The following is a 22,761-nucleotide window of genomic DNA, read 5'->3' as shown; positions in this document are numbered from 1 at the left end:
TACCACTACTACCCCACTATCTATTGTATTCAATATAACGCGATGCATCTGTGGATATAAAGAATAAATACCCAAGAAGACGACCTCGGCCTCACATGAATGGAAATTATTTCTACATCATCATGGCATGGGTACCCAATAACCATAGATCTAACCTTCCGGCATTGTTTAATTGTCTCTCAGCTACAAGGAGGTTGGTTTGGAACTGGCAATAGCAATCACAATCGCAAATCGCCTAGTACACAGCTCACCGGTTCCTGACATCGCCTGTCAGCAGCTACTGCGTCCAAGTAAGTACAAACTGCTTGTTTCATTTATTTCAGTGTAATAATAATACAAAAGCGTAAGTTGCTGACAGTTAACTCTGTATTGCATAATTTGTAAACTTCAGTCATTTTTCTCAAGAATAAGAGATAGAATCCTCAACTTCTAACAAGCGTGAAAGGGTGTGTATGGTTTCCCACATCATATGGAGGAACCAGAAATAAGCTTAGCTGAAATGATGCATATATCATATATTCCTTTGAGTCCTTCTCATGACCAAGCTAGAAGAAGCTACAACTAGCATGACTGGTTTTCTGTTTATTTTCAAATAATCTGGCAACAATACACACGAATCATACTGAATCATTGTAAAATGAAACGAGCAAATAGATCCAGCATGCTTGCCTCCGATTTTTGTTTCTTGGTTCAGTGTTTATTATAGCTAATTTGTTTGCAAAACGGCCTTGACCATGCAGGCATCCCTGAGCGATCGAGGATGGTGAGCCTGCATGATATCCGCGAGCATGTGGCATCCCTGTTCATCATGCTGAACAAGAGGACAGTCATCTTGTTCCGCATCGAGTTCCTGGTGGTCCTCGTCACACTGGTGTTCTTCGCCATGTTCCTAATGGACTTCTACCGCCGCATCATCCACAACTCGTTGATGAGGGCCGTGTCAGCGTGTTCGACGCCGTCTCCGACTCCATCGTTGTCTACCTCCTGGGGGCCATGCAGACGGCGCCTTTCAAGAACCAGCTGTTCCCGGTCTGGGCGCTCGTGCTCGTCAACTTCCGCTACAGCGCAGACTACATCTCCGGCTACGGTGTCCCCGACCGCCGGGGGCGAAGGTTCACCGAGTGGAGGAACGTGTTCAAGCTGCTGGGAGCCGCGTTCCTGAATTGGACGCGCGGGTCCAGCTTCTCGGGTCCGCTGTGGCTGGTCTGGGGTCTGCAGATAGTGAGGAGCTTCTACAGATTTCATTCCCATACACTGGCGTCCCGCGCCGTCTGGCATGGCGGGAGCTCGGAGCTTGTCGCAGAGCACATGCAGTGCCATGCATGAGCATGGTGACCAAGTGAGCAGCAGCAGCCGAGGAGAATTATTCAACCCAGTGACGATGGAAGGCTACAGGTACTTGGTGTACGGAGAAACAAAGCAGAAGAAAGGAGGATTCAGACTGAAGAAGCCTCAGTATGCATTGTCTACCGACCAGGATCAGCAGGATGCTACCAAGAAGAATAAGAAGACGTCTCCGCCGCCACTGATCACGCTGGACAAGATCTGGGAGTACTGCCCCATTCAGCAGCAGCCACACGACCAGCAGGTGCAGGGTAATAAGGTCGTTGTGAAGAAGGACCTCCCTCTGGCCTTCGCCTTGTCCAGGCTGCTGCGGTGCAGGTTCGAGGATGTCACACTGCAACGGTGTATATTTGACACAAACCGGGATCTGGTGAAGAGCATCATTGCTGGGAAGGTGGGTGCCAGCGATGCCCTCAGGATCATGGAGCTGCAGCTAGCCTTCGTCCATGACTACTTCAACACCCGCTACCCCATGATCTTCTGGTGTGGCCTCCCATCCCTCTTCTTCAGCCTGCTTCTGTCCGTTCTGACCATGGGTGCTGTCGTCTGGCTTGCTGTGGACATCCGTAAGGTCTTTAAGCCCCCCAGTGGCGAGCTCGCCAACCTGGTGAAGGGTTTCAATGTCGACACGATCATCACATGGTTATTCATTGGCTTGATGATTGTCAAGGAGATATGGGAGATGCACACCTACTTACGTTCAGACTGGACAAGCTTAATCAAGGCGTGCGAGCATGTGCAGCGCAAGTCCGAGACCGAGAGGACCAAACAATCAATAGACGATACATGGATGTACTGCATTCTGCTATATATTTCCAGATCTAATAAGGTCACTGATAGGAGGTGGCATGGACATATTGACCAGTATGTCTTCGTGGAGTCCTATGATGACAGGCCAAGGTTTTGGAACCTCATCCACAACCTGACCACGGGCATTGTTCCAAAGAAGGAGGATGGCGCAAAGCTCGGCAGCGCCGTCCAAGTCCCGGACTGTGTCAGGCAGAAAGTCCTGGAGAAGCTCAGCGAGCTGACCGAGGATAATGGAGATGGACGGGCAGGTCGTCGTGGCCAGCTGCTGCCCGGGTTCATCAAGACGTTGTCCGACACCAACCTTAGCATGGAGTTGCAGAGGTACCGGGCGTACACTGCACGACCGAGCAGTGCAACCACTGGCGGCGGCGGCGGCGTCGTTCAGCCGGCCTCCCACATCATTCTTGTGTGGCACATCGCGACCAGCCTCTGTGAGATGGAGCTGGCAACGACGCACGGCGTTGACCTGGGCAGCCCTGGGTTCCCGTGCTCCCTCCTGTCTTGGCTCTCTTCTCTCTGCTCGTCCAAACCGTATCTTATGGACGTGGATGATAAGAAAGGCTGCTGCAGCAGCAGCAGCTTGTCATGGTTCACGTTCTCAAATTGTTGCTGCTCATCGTCCAAATCAAGTGATGGCAAGACGGAGGAGAAGAAGCAGCAAGTGAATGGGAAGTTGCCTGCAGGCAACCTCCGGAGAGCATACATCATTGCCAATAGCTTGTCACGGTACTGCACGTACCTGCTAGTATCAAAGCCGGACCTGATCCCTGATAGCTTCCTTGTCCCCAAGATAGTCTTCCAGAAAGCCGTGAGGAGTGCTCGTGATGGCATTTTCAAAGGCACTGGTTCATTACAGGAAAGGCACAAGGCACTCAAGGCACTCATGGATGAAGCAGGTAAGGCACAAGGCACTCAAGCACTCAAGGACGATGGCGCAGAAAGAGATGAGGAGGATGTGCTGAAACAAGGCGTCGCGCTGGGCAAGGAGCTGCTGAGGCACCCCACCGAGGAAGGCCGCTGGGAGATCCTCGCGGACGTGTGGACAGAGCTGCTCATACACACTGCGCCCACGAAGAATGCACTGGCACACAGGAAGTGTCTCTCTGCAGGGGAGTTCATAACCCACGTCTGGGCATTGCTCTGGCACTGTGGCATCCAAGAGAGCAGCTTGTGGCCAAAGGATACTAGCCCTGAAAACAATGAGCCACAGCCACAGGTGGGGAACGGTGGCGGTGATGGGGCTGCTGCTGGGATGATCGAGAAAAGGCGAACTGGAGGAGATGCTATGAGGGAGAGAGACCACATTGGGATCACCATCGATGAAGCACAAGACAACAAGGACAAGGAGAAGGGAGCCAAAGATCTTGAGGCAGGCGACTCAAGTACTACAAGTACAGGACTACTGAAGATGGAGGGAACTGAAAGCTCGGAAATTGAGGAGGTCTATGGGGATGCGACCACAAATGTTCAGAGAGGCATGGCTAGGCAAACCCAAAACGAGCGGCAGTGAATTGAACAAGGTGGAAGAAATTATTCCAGAGATGATATAAGCAGCGCAAAGTGACCTCAAGCACATGTATGCGACCATATAAGTTCCGCAACACAACTTGGACGTGTGCTGAGGATATGTGTTGATCTTCAATCCAGGGACTTGATTGGTTATTGTGATGGTGGGAGATTAGTCTGTTCTGCATTTTTCTACCTTTGTGTACTTGCACTGTACTGTTCAGTAAATGAGGTTGTATCATTGTTGTGGTCATCAGTTTATAATTGGTAACTTGATTCCTTAGTGGCAAATAATGTTGTCGATGCTGCCGGCGCCCCTCGCCGGTGACAGAGCGGATCACCCTAATTGAACACCGCGAACTCACAAACGCACAGGATGACAAGTGGATTTGGTGCCGCGAACTCACCCTAATTGAACGACGCTGCACTCACCATGACCTCCGACTGGACTGCGCCATCCCACGGTCGAGGAACATGCCGAGTACCTCCACTACTCATGAACAAAGCGAAAGACACGGACGACCACCGCATGAACGCAGCATGTGTCTGGCTAAAAGAAAAACTAGACGAGCCCCACTTGGCTAGAGTCAGGCACACCTTATTCTAAATATAGCCAAGAGAAAATGAGCTGAGCCAAGCTAGATTACCAACAAATAAGAATCGAATCTGTAACCTGGTTCATGCGCGGGTCCATCATTAATACGAGTAATAACTAGTCTGGCATCCAATCAACCAAATGTAATTGGTCGCTAGGAAAAGGACCCCTGGGCTTGAACCCCAAGGCAACTGCGTGCCCTGGCAGGCACCTCCACCCCGTCGACGGTGGCGCCGGCTGCCGCTCCGACAGCGGCGCCCGCCTCCCCCTCCTCCTCCCTCCCCTTCCTCCTTCCACTCCATGCACCCCTCCTCCCCAACTGGCGGGCTCAACGCTCGGTCGCGCTCACGACAACCCTCCATGCCACCACTGCCAGCGGCTGCTGCCCTGGCTATAGCGGCTGCCTCCCCCTTCCCGCCCCTCCCCTTCCTCCATCCTCCCCGCATGCCCAACTTGCTCAGCCATGCACGACCGCCGGTGGCAGCGAAGGTGGCAGGGTTGCCGCCCGGCCACGCAGTCATCTCATTGTCGGGCGTGACGGCCCCGGCGGTTGTTGGTTCGCTTGCCTCCTTAGCCTTCACAGCCGCCTCTGCTACCTACAACGCCGAAGAAGCCCAGCGGGCCTAGATCTGGGGCCACGCGGCCCGCCACCAGGATGGCGCTCCTTGATACGTCGCGGCTGTAGGCCCTGTCTCCTCTGGTCGCTCCTTCGGCTCTGACCCCTCCAACGTCTTCCTCGTCCGCGCTGGCTCTGACTTGTCAATATCCAGCCCCTCCACCACCGGAGCTAGGCTGTCGGGGCTCGTTTCGTCACTTGATCACCTGGTGTCGGGTATCAGTTTTAGGGATACCCGAAGAAGGGATCTGAGGACCGCGGACGACAAATTTACTAGCCGGTGATCCGAAACACCAACAGTTGGCGTGTTAGGTAGGGGCTTTTTGCGCGTCTCGACATCCACATCAGGCTTCGGATGGCTAGTCGCGACGTCAGCTGGGTCCCAGGCGCGCACGTGCGCTTCTGGAGCCTGGATTTCTTCATCACCACAGAGGGAGAGTTGGCGTGGGCTCCCACGGCCATCCAACCTCTCCACTCCGCTGGCCTCAACTTGATCGTCGAGGCACTTGAGGAGCTACAACTGCACGCCTTGGAGGCCCGTGCCCCCGGGAGCGACCAGCTCCTCGGCTTCGATTACGGGAGGCTAGGGCGCTAGCTCGATGCCTTACTGAGACCCCGACCGTCCTGAGAGGACCTGCGCTGCCTCACCTTCTCGTTCGCCAACGTGATAACGTAGCTTGCCGGAGGAGACCCACTCTCCTCGGAACACCTCACCCGGGGCACCCCGACAGCGTTACCGTTCAGTCTGCGCAATGCTATGAGGACTGTTTGCCACCTCGTGGCATAGCGCATGCACCCATCCCCGACGAACAACGAGTTCATGGAGATGACCAAATATGTCACGAAATCTTTCCACGACCTTCTCGTGAGAGATTCAGAGTCGCTCTCTGACTATAACTCTAGCAGGGGAGCCATCACACCTCACGAGAATGTTTTATGGCAGGTACCCCCGAGGGACGTGTCGAAAGTGTCCACGAGGGAGGGGCTACCCCACCAAACGACTTCGACGATGAGGTCGAGGAAGATGAAGGGGCCTTTCCTCGTATGAGGGTGGAACGGCTAAGGGCGCGGCACTAGGAGCTCGAGGATGCACGACTCCAACTCGAGCATGAGAGCGCAGAGCTCGAGCGAGAGATCAAGCACCGCGGAGACGGTGGGCGTGCACGCGCCATGGCCCGCGACGTGAACCGGAGGATCATCGAAGACGATGGAGCCCTCCCACACTTCGCCCACGGCTTTGCTCTGAGGGCTCCCAGAGCCCACGGCACCAGAGGATCGTTGGCCCATCGCGAGATGCACACGCTGCTCGAGCACGCAGCGGTGTAGCAGGCGAAGAGCTCGGTATCTCGGCGATGCAAGCTCGACGCCAGTTAGCGTGCGCCCTCGGGACGACATGTCAGGGACGTGTCTGTCCACCAGGCACCACGCAACAGCGGGGGGCATGCCATGGCCCCAGTGCATGAGCGTCTCGGCCTCCACCGTGACACACGAAACACCCTGGATTCTCATAGGCGTGGATGAAGCGACGAGAGAGAGGAAGCCAACCGTGGCTACCACCCTCATTGCGGTGGATGCTATGATAGCAGCGAGGACTGGAGCCCAAGCCCTGACCTACTAGGATCTTAGGCCTTCGGCCGACACATCCTCAACGCTGCCTTCCTACCACGGTACCGACCGCCGACCAATATCCTAAAATACTCTAGGAAAACGAACTCCGGACTATGGCTTGAGGATTACCGGCTTGCTTGCCAAGCCGGTGGAGCGGATAGTGATAGTTTCATTATCCGCAACCTCCCATTGTTCTTGGCTGATTCAGCGCGAACATGGTTGGAGCACCTTCCGCCCAACCGGATTCAAAGCTGGGCGGACCTAAAGGAGATTTTTGTGAGAAACTTTCAGGGCACCTACGTGCGTCCTAGGAACCCATGGGATCTCAAAAACTACTGACATAAGTCCAGGGAATCTCTTCATGAGTACATCCGGCGCTTCTCCTGGCAGTGCAACGAGCTGCTCGATGTCGCCGACACCGACGTTATAGGAGCCTTCATGTCCGGGATCACCTGCGAGTCCCTGGTTCACAAGCTAGGACGCAAGGGCCCATGAACCACCAAGGAGCTCATCGACATCGTCACCAACCACGCCTCGGGCGAGGAGGCAGTCAGAGCGATTTTCGACCGTCCCAAGGGCAAGGCGAAGCGGGACGAGGACGCCGGCAAAGGTGCCTCCAACCACCCCAACAAGAAAAAGAACAAGCAATAGCGCGAGGGTTTGCTCATGGCTGCTGCCGACTACAAGGGGGATCGAAAGCCCATCGAGGGTACCCCAAACCACTTCGAGAAGCTGCTTGAAGGGCCATGCCCGAACCATGCCTTCCCTATCAAGCACCTATACAAAGACTACGCCCTCATGAAGCGGTTCCTGTCCAATGTCTCCAATAAGGGGGGCATAGGAAGGAGCCCAAGATGGTGGCCAACGACGCCGAGGGGAAGGACGGTGGCTTTCCGACGCTGGATGGATACCTCATGATCTGTGGGGGGGTTGGCGGCCTATGACTCCAAGTGCCGCCAGAAGCTTACGTGCCGCGAGGTCTATACGGCCGAGCCGGCCATGCCTTCCTTCCTCCAATGGTCAGAGTCCGCCATCACCTTTGATCAGACCGACCACCCTAAAAGCATCCCGCAGCTAGGAAGATACCCGCTCGTGGTCGACCTGATCGTTGGCACAAAACGGCTCACCAAGGTGCTGATGGATGGAGGTAGTGGCATCAACATCATGTATGCTGAGATGCTCGACGCCATGGGCATCAATCGATCGCACATCCGGCTGACCAGGGCGCCTTTCCATAGCATTGTGCCTGGACAGGAGGCCGTGTCGCTCGAGCAGATCGATCTACCCATCACCTTCGGGAATCCAACCAATTACAGGATAGAGACCCTTACCTTTGAGGTGGTCGGGTTCCATGGGACCTACCACGCCATCCTGGGACGTCCATGCTACTTGAAGTTCATGGCCATCCCTAACTACACCTATCTGAAGTTGAAGATGTCGGGTCCACACGGAGTCATCACCATTGGCACCTCCTTCCAGCGTGCCTATGAGTGTGAGGTCGGGTGCTGCGAACACGCCACGGCGATTATCGCCTCCAAAGAGCTCGCAGCCATCCGGGAGGAGATCGTCGAAGAAGCGCCTAATCCCAAGTGGTCGGCCAGGTCTTTCAAGCCCATGGAAGGCGCCAAGGAGGTCCTCATAGACCCTAGCAGCTCTGAGGGAAAAGGTGTGCGCATCGGTACCACACTTTCCTCTAAATAGGAAAGCGCGCTCGTCGACTTCCTCCGCGTCAACAGAGACATCTTTGCGTGAAGACCCTCAAACATGCCATGCATTCCGAGAGAAGTCGCCGAGCATGCCTTGAAGATCAGGCTAGGCTCCAAGCCAGTGAAGCAGTGCCTGCGTCACTTCGATGAGGAGAAGCGCAGGGCCATCGGCGAGGAGATTGCGAAGCTTTTGGCGGCCGGATTCATCAAGGAAGTGTATCACCCTAAGTGGTTAGCCAATCCAGTTTTTGTAGGAAAAAAGAGTGGGAAATGGATAATGTGTGTTACATGAGTCTCAACAAGGCGTGTCCAAAGGATCCGTTTCCTTTGCCGTCCATAGACCAAGTAGTCAACTCAACCTCAGGGTGCAAAACCCTTTGCTTCCTTGATGTGTACTCCGGGTACCATCAAATCGTGATGAAAGAGTCTGACCAGCTCGCGACGTCTTTCATCACCCCGTTTGAATCGTTCTGCTATGTCACAATGTCGTTCGGTCTAAAAACCACGGGGGCTATGTATCAGGCATTGTATGCTCAAGTGTTTTGGGGACGTCATCGGGCAAACCGTTGAGGCCTATGTAGACGACATCGTGGTCAAGACCATACGGCCTGACTAGCTTGTAGCTGACCTAGAGCAGACCTTCGTGAAACTCCAAGCAAATGGCATCAAACTCAACCTTGAGAAATGCATTTTTAGGGTCCCGAGGGGGTAGGCTGCTAGGTTTTATCATCTCCGAGCGTGACATCAAAGCCAACCCATAGAATATCTCAACCATCATGAGGATGGGCCCGATTCAGAACATAAAGGGGGTACAATGAGTTATAGGGTGCCTCGCCACGCTTAGCCGCTTTATCTCGTGCCTTGGCGAACGAGGTCTCCCCCTCTATCGGCTTCTGAAGAAAGCCAACCATTTCGAATGGATGCCCGAGGCCCAGGAGGCACTTGACAAGGTCAAGCAGCTCCTGACGAAGGCCCCGATCCTAGCCCCCCCGACCAACGGGGAACCGCTCCTGCTCTACATTGAGGCCACCATGCAAGTTGTTAGCGCCGCCCTAGTGGTAGAGCAGGAAGAGGAGGGACACGCCCTCAAAGTACAGCGTCCTATGTACTTCGCTAGCATGGTCTTGTTCGATTCCAATTCTCGTTACCCCCAAATCCAGAAACTCCTATGCGCCATCATTATCGCCAAGAGGAAGCTACGTCATTACTTCAAGTCACATCTGGTGACGGTCGTGATGTCCTTCCCCCTCGGCGAGGTTGTCCAAAACTGGGACGCCATAGGAAGGATTGCGAAGTGGGCACTCAAGTTGATGGGTCAGGGTATTTTGTTTGCCCCTCAGACACCCATCAAGTCCCAAGTCCTGGCTGACTTCGTGGCAGAATGGACCGAGATCCAAATGCCACCAGCGGCCGTCGACTAGGAGTACTGGATGATGTACTTCGATGGGTCACTGATGTAGAAGGGGGCCGGCATGGGGCTAGTCATCGTTTCAACCTCCGGAGTGCGCATGAAATACATGGTGCGCATCCACTTCCCTGCCTCCAACAATGTAGCTGAATATGAGGCACTCATTAATGGTCTACACATCACTGTTGAGCTAGGCATCTGATGGCTCGATGTCCAGGGCGACTCCCAGCTGGTCATCAACCAGGTCATGAAGGAGTCAAGCTACCACAACACCAAGATGGCTGCGTATTACCAAGAGGTCCGCCAGCTGGAGGACAAGTTCAACGGTCTCAAGCACAATCACATCCCAAGGTGGCTCAACAAAACAACCGACACACTGGCAAAGATGGTGTCTGACCGACAGCTGGTGCCGACGGGCATTTTCGCTAGTGACCAGCACAAGCCCTCGGTTTGCTACGAGGAGCCAAAATGAATTGGTAATAGGCCACTAACCCTAGGCTCAGGGGCTGACCAACCCTCAGCTCTGCCTAACCTCGAGGTCATGGAGATTGACATAGACCTAGTGGCAAAGCCTGACCTCTTGCTGACTAGAGGATGCCTTACCTCGATTACCTCCTCCGTGAGGTGCTACCAATGGAGAAAATGGAGGCCCAGGAGCTTGTACATCATGCCAAGTCCTTTGTCGTTATTGAGGGGGAGCTCTACAAGCAAAGCCACATCGAGATCCTTCAGTGCTGCATCCCCATCGAATAAGGGAAGCAGTTGCTGAGAGACATCCATGGTGGGGTCTACGGGCACCATGATGCACCAAGGACCCTGGTCAGAAATGCATTCCAACATGGCTTCTACTAGGCCGACCATAGTAGTTGATGCTGAATAGATTGTGCGCACCTATGAAGGGTGTCAATACTACATTCGACAAACCCACCTACCGACCTAAGCACTCAAATGATCCCCATCACATGGTCATTCGTGATCTAGGGGCTTGATAGGGTCGACCTCTTAAGAGAGTGCCCTAGGGCTACATGCACTTGCTTATCGATGTAGACAAGTTTACAAAGTGGATAAAGGCTCGGCCGATCTCCATGATCAAGTTCGAGCAAGCCGTGCTGTTCTTCCTTGACATCGTCCATCGCTTTGGAGTCCCGAACTCCATTATCATGGACAACGGCACACAGTTCACTGAAAAAAAGTTCCTCCGATTCTATGATGAATACCACATCCACGTCGATTGGGCCACCATGGCACACCCCCGCATGAACGAGCAGGTCAAGCAAGTGAACGGCATGGTCCTACAAGGCCTCAAGCCTAGGATCTTCAACTAGTTGAACAAGTTTGGCGAATGATGGGTCGCAGAGCTCCCTGCGGTGCTCTAGAGCCTGAGGATGACCGGCTACACACCCTTCTTCATGGTCTATGGTTTCGAGGCTATCCTCCCGACTGACCTCGACTATGGAGCACCGAGGGTCAGGGCATACAACGAGCAGCGAGCCGAGGTGTCCCCCATGGGTCAGCTCGATGAAGCGCGCGATGTTGCCCTTCTCCGCTCGGCCAAGTACCAGCAAGCGTTGTGCCGGTAGCATAGCTGCTAGGTGCGGCGTCAGGCCTTCAACGTCGGGGACCTGGTGCTCCGCCTCATCCATAGCAACAAGAACCACCACAAGCTCTCTCCACCATGGGAGGGACCGTACATCATCGCAGAGGTGCTCTGACCGGGAACCTACAAGCTCAAGATCATCGAGGGCAAAGTCTTCATCAACACCTGGAACATCGAGCAGCTACGTCACTTTTACCCCTAATCTATGCGTGTGCTTATGAAAATTAAGAATGACATTTTTGAAATGAAAAACACTTTCTCTTATCGATTTCATTATCGTCTCCTCGATATGTAGTGACACCCGAACCCAGCAACGGCATGGGTCCCGGCCTCACTCGGGGGCTGATAAGAGCATACCTATTCAGAAACAACCGCTATGCCTAACCCTTTCTCAAGTTAAGATCTAGAAGCAATGGTTGTGGAAACAAAAGCTAAATAAAACTGGTCGGACTGTAAAAAACCTACGCAACAGCGGCTACGGCATTTTTGCTCACCAGCGTGATCTTAGTTTTTTCGCCCGCAACTCGAGCTTTACAGCCTTAACAATGGAAAGGGTTGGAACACATTAACCTTTTTATACATAAAAAGGGGAGAAGAGCCAAAAGTCAGTTCGGCCATAACAAAAGTTAAGAACTTGTCCACTTATTACAAGTTCGCCACCTGGCTTATCTAACTAACTAATTTTTCGGAGGGATGATCTCATCCTCTATCTTGGCAGATAAGTCATGTGCCAGAGGGGCCACCTCCTTCTCGATGTCCTCCAGCTCAGCGTCGGAGTAGCCGGGCATGAAGCCTTGGCTCATCGTCGCTAGATCAATGTTCTCATAGTGAGAGCGAGCGACCATGAACGATCGGTGAATGCCAAAGCGAAGCGCGTCCCTCACAATCTCACGCGCTTGATAATTCAGATGGTGTGAACCGTGAACGAGCTCGTCTCCTGCTCTGAGGCCAGTTCGAGGTCGTCGTAGACCAGCAGGACAGTGACACGTAGGGTATTGTGCTTGTCACTCTCCTTCAGGAGGGAGGCCTTCACCTCGCTGAGCTCCTTCTCTAGGCCGTGGCTCTTCATCACCTCTGCCCCAAGCTTGTCGTCGAGACCTATCCAAGTCACATATTGGCTATATCAAAAGGCCTACTGCGGACTCTAGGTAGAAAGACAACAAGGGAAACCGGAGGCTTACCATCCACGTTTGCCTAGAGCATGCACACCTCATTGCGCTACCGGGTCACCCCAGCCTCTAGGCATCGGACCTCTTCATGGCGCTAACCGACCTCCATGGCGAGCCTGGTAGACACGCCCTCGGCCACGACCTTCAGGTCCCTCTCCCCCTCAAGCTCACCCTCGAGGAGGTCGATCCGCCGCTGGGCGTCGGTGTGCTCCTGAAGAGCCAAATCAAGCTCCGCGTGGAGCCTCTCTATGGCTCGGAGCAAATCGTCCCGCTCATTCTGTAGCTGCTCGGCCTCCATGTCATCCATGTGCACCCTCTCGATCAGGGCCATGATCTTCTCCCCAGCCTTATGGGCATCATCGCGAGCATCCTTCTCCTAGACTCGGAGGTTGGCCAGCTCCCGGGTGGCGGGGGCAAGCTCAGCCACCTCCTGACAGCCGACAACAAGCTATGTGGCTAGCCCCTCACTTTGCCATGTCTCTTCGGCAAGGCGGTCCCAAACGTCCTTCTCACGACGAAGGAATTGGGACTTCTCCTAGCTGCGAACCTTGAGGGACTGCGGAGAGGACAAGACTTAGAGGCACGGGAAGGGAAAATGAGGGTCAAAAACACGGTCATATCATACCTGGCCAACCGGGGCAATGACATCGCACAACGAGCTCAGCGCGGTGGTCAAGGCGTGAACCGCGGTCCCAACCACCGTGTGGATGCTCCCCCATTCCTTCTCCTCCACGGCATCATCAAGGGCAAAAAGTGTTGCCTCTAGGTCCCACTGATCTACCCACCGGATCTGAGATCCTCCCCACGTGTGCGGGTCACCACCCACCCGAACCAGAGACCGGGATGGTTCTGCACCGATCCCAAGGGGCGTCGACCCCTCTTGGTACAGCAACTCCTCTATAGCGGCCCCTCTAGCGGTAGAGGGGGTGGGTGATATGGATACGGAGGCCTACCCCATCGCCACATCCGCTAAGGATGCCTCAGGTGTGCCCTCTTCCGTCAGCCCCGCCACAGACGCGGCCACCTGCACGGACGATGACTTCGGTTGTGCCGTCTCCGCCTATGATGTCACTGCCACACCCAGCCACGCCACGCCAGCCATGGGTGCCCCGGACATGCCCTCCTCCGCCTACTCTCCCATGGACGCAGCCATCGGCTGTGCCTCCTGGTCGACATCGTGGCCGCCCTAGCGCCACTCTAGCTCACCTCTGGCGTGGCGCCAGCCGGCCCCTGGCGCATCTACTAGAGGGCGAGGCTCTTCTTCGGCGCAAGCCTCAGGAGAGTCCCATGTCCTCCGATGCTGCAAAGGACATGACGATCAGTTTACGGCAAAAATTTGTTAGAAACAAAAGGATGAAAAATTCGTAGCCTACCTTGACGCCATCGAGCACCGAAGTTTCAGGGCCGGCCCACCCGACCTCGGCTATGACTCCTCGTCATGTTGCCGCTTTGAGCCCTCTCTTTACTCGGGAGGCTCGGACGAGGTAGAGCCGCTAGCTTCCCTCGGCTCCGAGGGTGTCGTAGAAGGCCCTGACGGAGCAGGGCGGCTCGCTCCTACCATCTCCGGGGGTTTGTCCTCCTCTTTCTCAAAGAGATGCCATAGGAAGGGCCCTGCTTGCGGTGAAGGCGGGTCCTCGTCCCCGCCGGTCAGATTATCCCATAGGATGGGTGACCTAGAGCTGTCGTCCTCCTCCTCTTCCTCTTCTTCTTCCTCCTCCTCTTCCTCCTCCGACGAGCCTTGGCGCCGCTTCCCTCACCACAGCTTCACCTGCTCCTTTACCCGCCATTTCTTCTCCTTGTCATCCTTATCCTTCTTCCTCTGCTCATCTATGGCATGGTTCACTGCCCTCATGGCCACGTGCTTCGGTACCGGCACGACGGAGGCCCAAAATCCCAAATCCACCGGCAGCTCGATAAAGCCCGGCTCTGGCCGCATCATGGGATGTCCCGGGACTGGAACATGGCGTTGGACTTGTCCATAGCCTCCTTGATGCGCTGCGCAATCTTGCTGTTGCGAAGCAGCCCTTAGGCGAGCACCGTCCCACCGAGTTCCACAACCGACATCATCCCTAACAACAGGAGGGCGCGCGCCATCAGCGGCGCCACCCTCCTCACGTGCTATGATCCAATGACACTGGCCTCGTGAAGGCTGTGGCTCCTCAAGGATGTGACAGCCTCAAGGATGTCACACATCCTCTTCTTTTCCTTGATGGGCGGCCCCCATGGCCATGTCGACGGCGCCTCTTCGATCAGGCGCCCGGTGAAGACCGGCAAGGGGGCGGCGGGGTCGTTCTTCAAGTAAAACCACTGTGCGTGCCACTCCTTGTTGGATCTGGACAGCTGGCAGGGCATGTACTCGGCCACCCGCTGCCCCTGGAGGTGGATGGCCTTGCATCCCATCGGCACTGGGTACCCCTCGCACATCGTGATGAAGGCCACGACGTGCTGGATCTCGTTGGGGTTGAGGTGCTGCAGCTCGATCTGGTAGTGGTGCAGTAGCCCTCGGAAGAATGGATAAGGGGGGATTGCGAACCCACGCTCATGGAAGGGCGTGAAGGAGACGATGTAACCGTCGGGCGGCATCAGCACATCCTTGTGGCTAGGAACCAACCACTCCAACGCATCGGTCCTCCCGCGAAGAAGACCGTGCTTGACAAGTCCCTCCATGCGTGCGTCAATGACGTAGGAGCGGTACCATGACTCCATGGAAAGTGAAGATGGAGGAGCAAGGGCTTTTTGGTGGCGGCGGAGAAGCGAAGGCTACAGATCTAGGATGTTGGCGGCGGATTAGCAAAGGCAGCAGATCTGAACAACGGTGGAGAAAAGGCGGAGAAGGCAAGGTTGCGGTTTAGTGTGCCGAAACATGAAGGGGGAGGCCGCTATTTATAAGGCGGGGTGAGGCGAGAAGTGAACCATCCGCCTAGATTTTTGCGCCTGCTATGCCACGTCACATTGCCCCCCCCAAAGATCATATGCACGCCACCTCTGGCTGCTCCCTCGAAGGATGCACCGGATAACGGTTTGCCCATTCGATGGGACGAGAACCGCCACAAGTAAGGAGGGATACAGAGCTGAAAACGCTCCCACGACCCATTTAGGCCTAGGAGTTCGAAGGTTGGCCCACCGATAGGTTCACAACCACTCTGGGGCACCTTTAGAGTGTGGGGTGGAAAGGGATGGGACCGTTAGCGGCTAGTACCCAGTCGCACGAGCGCCGTAGGCATCCCAGCCCACGTTCGAGTCTTGGTCGGTTCACAGTCCGTGGTTTTTTCTTGAAGAATGGCAGCGAGCCCTTGGGACCGGTCGAATGGACCAAGGAACTATATGGATTGGCCGCCAAGGATCTAGAGTCGGTCACCAGCTGACCCATGCTGGACCCCACGAACAGGAAGCCAGTTCCCCACTCGGACTAGCCCGTTAACAGCTCACCGAGCACCATAATTCATCCATTGAGGAAAACATTGCATGGCTCAGCCCCTCCGTTTTATCGAAAAAACACTTGAGGGAGTACAATCACAAGATGAGCTAACCCCTCGATTGGACCCCTGCTACGCGCGGGGGCTCGAGGGAAGATGGACTCGTAAGGAGACCAAATACGCGGTCGCATGATGATGGCGGATCGATTGGATCCTAGGATGGGATCGGAATCAAGAGAAATCTTTTCTGGCCCCTCAAATGCCGCAACTACATGTTCCCAAGGAGTCCGATCATGACAAAAGGGAATCACAACCCACCAAGGCATCCCGTAGGCAGCAGAAGATCGAAGCCCTCGAAGTCCCTCCATTGGAAAAAGCCTACGAAGTAGTATCCTACTCCTCTGCAGGCTCGTGGGCTACTGTCAGGTATCAATACTAGGGATACCCGAAGAAGGGATTTGAGGACCATGGACGACAAACTCGCCTAGATAATCGAGGACGTATTTCAGTCTCGACCGACCTCGAAGGGACAGTTTCTGCCTCGCCATACCCCTCGGGCACGGGCCCCATGTCGCCCGACCCTGAGGGTGCGGGAGTCGTCTCGCCCACCCCTCGGGCATGGGCCCTGTGTTGCCTGACCCTAAGGGTACAGGAGCCATCCCGTATGACCCTGAGGGCATGGGCTCCAACCCGCCTAACCCCGAGGGCGCGGGCTCTGTCTCGCACGATGGGGATCCATACCACCTCCAACCACTATGGGTCTAAGGGTATGACCCTAGGGTCAAACTTCTAACACCGGGAGGGAAGCGGGCACGTCTCGACATGACCCGTGGCCATGTCAGACCATGCCCGAGGGTTCGCATCGCCAACAGTGACGGGTGCGTGGTCGCTGTGATGCCTACTCCCCGTGTGGCCGCTGACAGGCACGTCGGTTTACCATGCCGTCCGCGCTAGACGGGATGGGACACCATGACCAGCTGATGACGTCGAGGATGGCACCAGTGGTGAATAGGAGCCCGACATGGAGCTATCCCCGTCACCATCTACAGCGTTGGTGGGACCGACATGAATGAGAAGAAGGACGTGGCGATCCTAGAGGCCTTCTTCTCTCTCACTTTTCTCCTTTTCTCTCTCTGTAACCTGCACCTCCCCCTTCACCAATAAAAGGGGAAGCAGGACGCCCCACGGTAGAGGAGCCGCACACGGCTGAGCAGCTGAACAAACTCTCAGCACTCTTCAAGGCCCCGCTACAAGCCCACTGTCCTCGCTCTCTCCCTTTGCCTCCCCCTTCCATCGGAGGGGAGCTTGGGGACGCTCCAAGGCTCTTCGTTGGGCAGAGGATGGTCTCCTTGGCACCTCTTATGCGGAGTGGTCACCGACCACCTCCGCAATCCCCTACCTCGACGCGATTCGTAGGGAGAAGCAACCACCGAGGGTGTCGCCACTGACTGAGAGAGCTCGGCCATGCTCCATCGTCATTGGAGGCAGGTGCGGTGATGCCGCTGGTGAGGCGGGCCGCTAGGTCGACAGCGACGGGGGGCGGTACAAGCACCCCAAGCATCTTCAGCCACACTCGTGACTCGTCCACAGGCTCCCTATCTGTGGCTAGGACGTCGACGGCGGGACCAACCGGGTTGCCTGTGATCGTGCACAACATGTGCCACTACATTTGAGGCTCAGGCCACAGCCTACCTCCGATGCCTGCACGCATTTCTCTGCTCCAGACGTCGACAGTTAGCGCAAGGTCATGTCGCAAGGGCTGTCAGACGGCCGTGATGGGGCTCGACCTATGCGTCCAGTGAACCATCGTTCCTCTACCCGCTTCCCGCCAGACCTACACGGGAAATGACTCAATTGCCTCTCCTCCTCGCACAGGTGGCAGCTTGCAGGTTGGCCTAGCGCTGCTTGCATTGCAGGGTTTCCGGCATCACGCGCGCGACTGCAAGCGACCGTGGGTGGCAGCCTCTGGCAGGTTCGGCGTACCTGGCGACGAGGGTGATCTTCCTCAATGAGCTACCTAGGGCCATTGTGATGAGCTCTCATGAGCTCAACCACTGACCCACGGAGGTCCATTGTACTCAGGTGGAGCTATATATGCTAGGTAATGTTGGGCACGTCAGCGGAGGACGTCAATGCCGGCGTCGGAGACGCCCAAGGAGTGATGGAGCCACGATGGCATCGATTGCTGTCGCCAAGACAGTCACGACGAGCCATCCAACAAGATGCGGTTTGTATGGTGCCTCTTTGAGCTTGATTCGTTGACACTGGTGTCATACCTGAATGCCATACACGACGCTCTTAATGTCTTAGAGGACGCCATGCTCTGGAGGAGTTTGTAGCCTCGCTCGCTGTGAGTCAGACCGCAATTGGCCATTCACTAGGATGCCTCTCCACAACTCCAGCATCAGCCTCTCTGAAAGACGAGATCCTGTCAAAGGCCACATGTGTGCGCACCTGCGGCCTTTCGGTAAGGCTGCAAGTGTCCGCCAAGCACGACGACCGCCTTGGCACTTCTCCGACAATGTGTGCCGCTCCCTCACGCCCGTTCTGGTGGCATCAGACTAGGGATGAAAACGGATTGGATACGGACGGATATCACCGATATTACATTTGTTTTCATATTTCTGTCCGGATTCAGATTCGAATATGGATAGTATCAACTATGTCGGATAGGATACGATTGGATATCGACATCATAAATATGCGATTTGAGTATTCGGATACGGATACGGTATCGGATGTTGGATATCCGGACTCGGATACGAACAGATTTCAACCCCTCTAAACGGATTCGGTTTCGAATACAGTCCCTACATCAGACTCATCTCCAGTGCCGCCCGAGCAAGGGCAGCCACATGTTGCATCATCATCGGTGGTGCAGACCATCACCTCGGGAGTCAAAAAAAAAGACCATCACCTCGAGAGCTGATGCATCTACGGAGGACGAGGTGTGCTATCCGCCAGGCTTTAGTCCGGCCGAGCCCACGGTGCATGCTGACCTGCTCAGTAGGCTGCTGCGGTCCGGCCACCCGGCTGAGGATAGCTACAGCTCTGCTGCACGTTGCCTCAGGAGCTTCACCAAGCGAGTGCTAAAGAAGGTCGACTCGTCGTTAAATCTTTAGCCTCCCAGGCAGTCATCACTGACGTCAACACAACGTATGCTCTGCTCTTCGCGGCTTTAGCAACACTTGATGAGTGCTGAAGAAGGTCGACATTGTGTGCTGCTCTTCGCGGCGAGCCACAAGAAGCATGAGTACAGCAGGTGCAGCAGAGTCGACGTCAACACGACGTATGCTCTGCTGTGCTTCACCGTGGCGCTGGATGTCTTCGGGATGTTCCTCAGTGAGATGGTGCACTGGCTGCTGTCGGGCTACGAAATTAGACTCCCTGCTACTCCCTCCGTCCCGTTAAATTTGTCGCTGAAGGAATGGGCGTGCATACCAAGACAAGAGAAGAAAGGCTAGCAAATCGTACGTGTTCGACAGATTCCAAGTTTTGTGCTGCAACATGCCTTACATCATGTCAATGCTACAGATACGTTCACCATATCAAAACTAACCACGACACTAGTACAGTAGTATTCACCGATTAAACAAATGGGCACAAATCGGCAAGCAGTGAAAAGTAGCTGGGTCTCTGTTGCTTTGCTTTCCTAGGTGTGGGCCCCTCGTTAGCTAGAACGACAATCTCGGTGGGACAACAACCGGGTGCTTCAGCGACAAACTTAACGGGACAGAGGGAGTATTTTTTAGCCCGTGCTAAGCTGGCGCTCCCCTTGTGGAGCAAGCAGCTGGCAACTGGCAACTTACACCATCTCTCGAGTACCTGCTTCCAAACGAGGTGAGGTTCTTTTCATACAGCGTCTGGGCTTCGCCACGTGTCGCGACGGAAGTCCTACGAGGGGCTTTTCTATGGTAAGCTGACTGCTTCCAACAATCCAACATCGAAGTACTGGACACGCTCTTTAAGGACGCTGGTAGCGGATTGTGCGTGAAGCAGCGGATATGTAAGCCTATCACTTAGGTTGCATTGCTGCGCATTTCTCGGTTGTATACCATTTGTGTAATATCAAAACTTGAATTCGCATGTAGGACGGTCCATCCTCCCGCTATCATCCTATAGACCATCTATGGTATTCACAAGAAGCGTGTTGTTTGTATGATTAAATTCTTCTATCTTAATTATAATAATACGCAAATCTTATGCGTATCCGAGAAAAAATAACTAATCCATCAACCCTTGCTCTTGTACGGGCTAAAAATTTAGGAAATATAAAATCTTCTGTTAGACGTAAAATATAGGTGCAACAACAGTGGGTGCGTGCCCGACGCTCCCACCCTCGCTAGGAGGTCGATCTCCATCTGGATCGCGGATCCTCGGGATCGACGCGGTAGGAACGCCGGTTCGTGCTAGGGACGACGTTCCAAAAAAACACCGGATCGTCAAGGAAGAAGACGACGGAACACCCAGAATTCTAAAACGCCCATTCCCAAATCCAATGAATAAACTTACTTGCATGGTTCTAGGAATCAGGACACATCAATGGGATATATAAGGCCCGACGGCCGTAGGCAACCGGCGTCGGCGACGCAGTGGAGGCGGAGAGGCGCGGCACTAGCGCTCGAGCTGGGCGGCGTGGCGCGGCAGCCTGGCGCTGGCGGCGGCGCGTTTCATCCTCTCCAAGACCTAATGTGAATGGGCCTACGGGCTGCAGCCCACACGCTACAAGCTGAAATGGATTCGTGTTTTTTCATCACGTCTATACACATTCAGATCTATTCACATTAATGTTCTTTGTGCAATCTAAAATTATGTTGGTAAACATTTATGTAAAAAAATACTGATACTCATCTTGTACCTTTAATTGATTTATTAATTATTTTATTTATAATCGGTCGTCGTTCCATAGCTACGTTTCAGGTACATCGGTCCAATTATCTAGGGTCGCATTTCAACTCTCGAACCAATAGTCTCGAAGAGGTATTATCCATTACAAATCAGCAACTTGAAATTGTCGATCTCGGTACCACATACCCGTTCATGCGGGAGCGAGACAGAAGTGGCCGTGACGCCATGGACGAAGTGGGCCGCGATGAGGCCAGCACGGAGGGAGCCACGATATAAGGAGGCGACAGAACAAAGTAAAATAAATAAGAAAAGAATAAAGAAATAAAAAAATAAAAATTGAAGGATACTATCGACATTTTATCGTTGTCAACAAATTAGGACAAGCTATTTACCAAATGCTTCTGTAAAACACCTTCGACTCCACCGGTGAAGCTGCTCCACCGGCCACTAACCAAAGCAAAAAAAAAAAAATGCTCCACCTGTGAAGCAGAATTGTACCCATGACGTAGTTTGTGAAAAATCATAGTAGATCGTGTTACTATACACCAAGCTGGCAAGAAAAATCGATTTTGAGACTGAAAGGGCCGGATCAAGCTTGTTTTAATTGGCAGTCCAGAGTTCACTACGTAAAAAACGGTTTTTAGCAACGGGAGGAATTTTTTGTAGGGACGGCTGATGATGGAGCCGCTCCTACAGTGGCGTGCTCGGGAGTCCAGACAGCAACCGCCCCTACAAATGGAACAGCAGGAGCGGCTGGTGATACGAGCCGCCCCTACAAATGAGTCTGATTTGTAGGGGCGGCTCACTCACCCGTCGTCCCCAAAGTTGATATTTGTAGGGGCGACTGGTGATTGAGCCTCCCCTACAAATGCCCTCTATAAATAGCTCCGATTTGTAGGGGCAGCTCAATCATCAGCTGCCCCTACAAATCACCCACGTATAAAACAAATGCAGCACCTTCTTCCTGCTCGGGTCACTCACTCCAACCCGTGAAAGAAAGGTAGGGAGCCCATGGGCACCTCCCAAAAATTACTCTACTAAGGGGGAAAGGTTTTGGTCTCAAATCCTTTGGTGGAGAGGTTGTAGAAGGTAAGAAAATGATATTCCACACTTTTTTTTGAAGTTTTAATGGTTGGTTAGTGAGTAATTAAAGTTTTATTTTTCTCTCTCTTCTATGGTACTTGAGCTACTTATGAAGCAAATTAGACCCAAGTTTTAAATGTACTAGGGTAAATTAGGGAGTGGAACAAGATCATACCCTTATTTGGTCCATGTTTCTTGATTTTAGTGAACAATTAGTTAGTTTTATGCATGTTTCATGTGCATGTAGACCTTGTAGCTGCATCGGATGTCCTCCTCGGCTCCTCCAGCGTCATTAAGGAAAAAACACAGCACTGACCCTCAATCATCCATGTCCGATAGAATCATCCTCCACTCTGAGCTTACGCATCTGCATCCTATCTAGTTTTGCTACGAAAACCGGATCCCCGTGTCAGCGGCCGATATGATTTTTTATTGTTTTATGTAAATCCATCGCCATAAGTGTCAACAAGAAATGCATGGTCTCAGTGTGTAAGTGTCAACAAAAATGTATAGTCCCGGTGCAACGCACGGGTATTTATCTAGTGTATGTAAAAAACTCAAAATATCTTATAATTTGGAATAGAGAGGAGAGTAAATCTGACTAATAACTAGTCCATATTTTTTCTGATTATAAATTGTGATAGTTTAAGGGCCTATTTGGCTCAACGGCTTCATGATATGTTGTGAGCTATTATTTTCTTTGCCAAACACTCATTTTCAAAACAGTTTTATTGGGGAAGCTGTTTTTCTTGTCATCTCACAAAGACATGAGTTAGAATAAAACTAAAAAAAAGTAACTTATTCCAGCTTCATCTCCCATATATGGGCTCCACTGTGCACAAAAAGACAGCTTTTGACCAAGCCTAGAGAGAGAGAGAACACGCTCGCGGGAGGAGGGAGGCGACGGGGCTTGGCCGGCCAGTGGCACGGCTGCTAGCTAGGGTGCCGCCCCCGGGCATGGCTCGCCGGGCCATGGTTCATTGGGGCACGGCTCGCCGGGGAGGATCCATCCACTGATGTCGCATACTCGGTGTCAGGAAGAAGACGAGGAGAGG

General features: G+C 53.7%; 1 protein-coding gene and 1 pseudogene across 1 annotated transcript; both read left to right on the top strand.

The window, feature by feature from the left end:
• Positions 1–760: 760 nt before the first annotated feature.
• On the top strand, positions 761–3,704 carry LOC136506930 (uncharacterized; annotated as a pseudogene).
• A 3,774-nt stretch (positions 3,705–7,478) lies between these two features.
• Positions 7,479–8,180, top strand: LOC136506929 (uncharacterized). The gene has a single exon (XM_066501812.1). The coding sequence runs from the start codon at positions 7,479–7,481 to the stop codon at positions 8,178–8,180; it is 702 nt and encodes a 233-aa protein (XP_066357909.1).
• Positions 8,181–22,761: the final 14,581 nt, after the last annotated feature.

The sequence above is a fragment of the Miscanthus floridulus genome, chromosome 15 (assembly GCF_019320115.1).
Source record: "Miscanthus floridulus cultivar M001 chromosome 15, ASM1932011v1, whole genome shotgun sequence".
NCBI lineage: Eukaryota > Viridiplantae > Streptophyta > Magnoliopsida > Poales > Poaceae > Miscanthus > Miscanthus floridulus.
The sequence above is the reverse complement of the archived record's forward strand: the minus strand, read 5'-3'. Positions and strand labels throughout refer to the sequence as shown.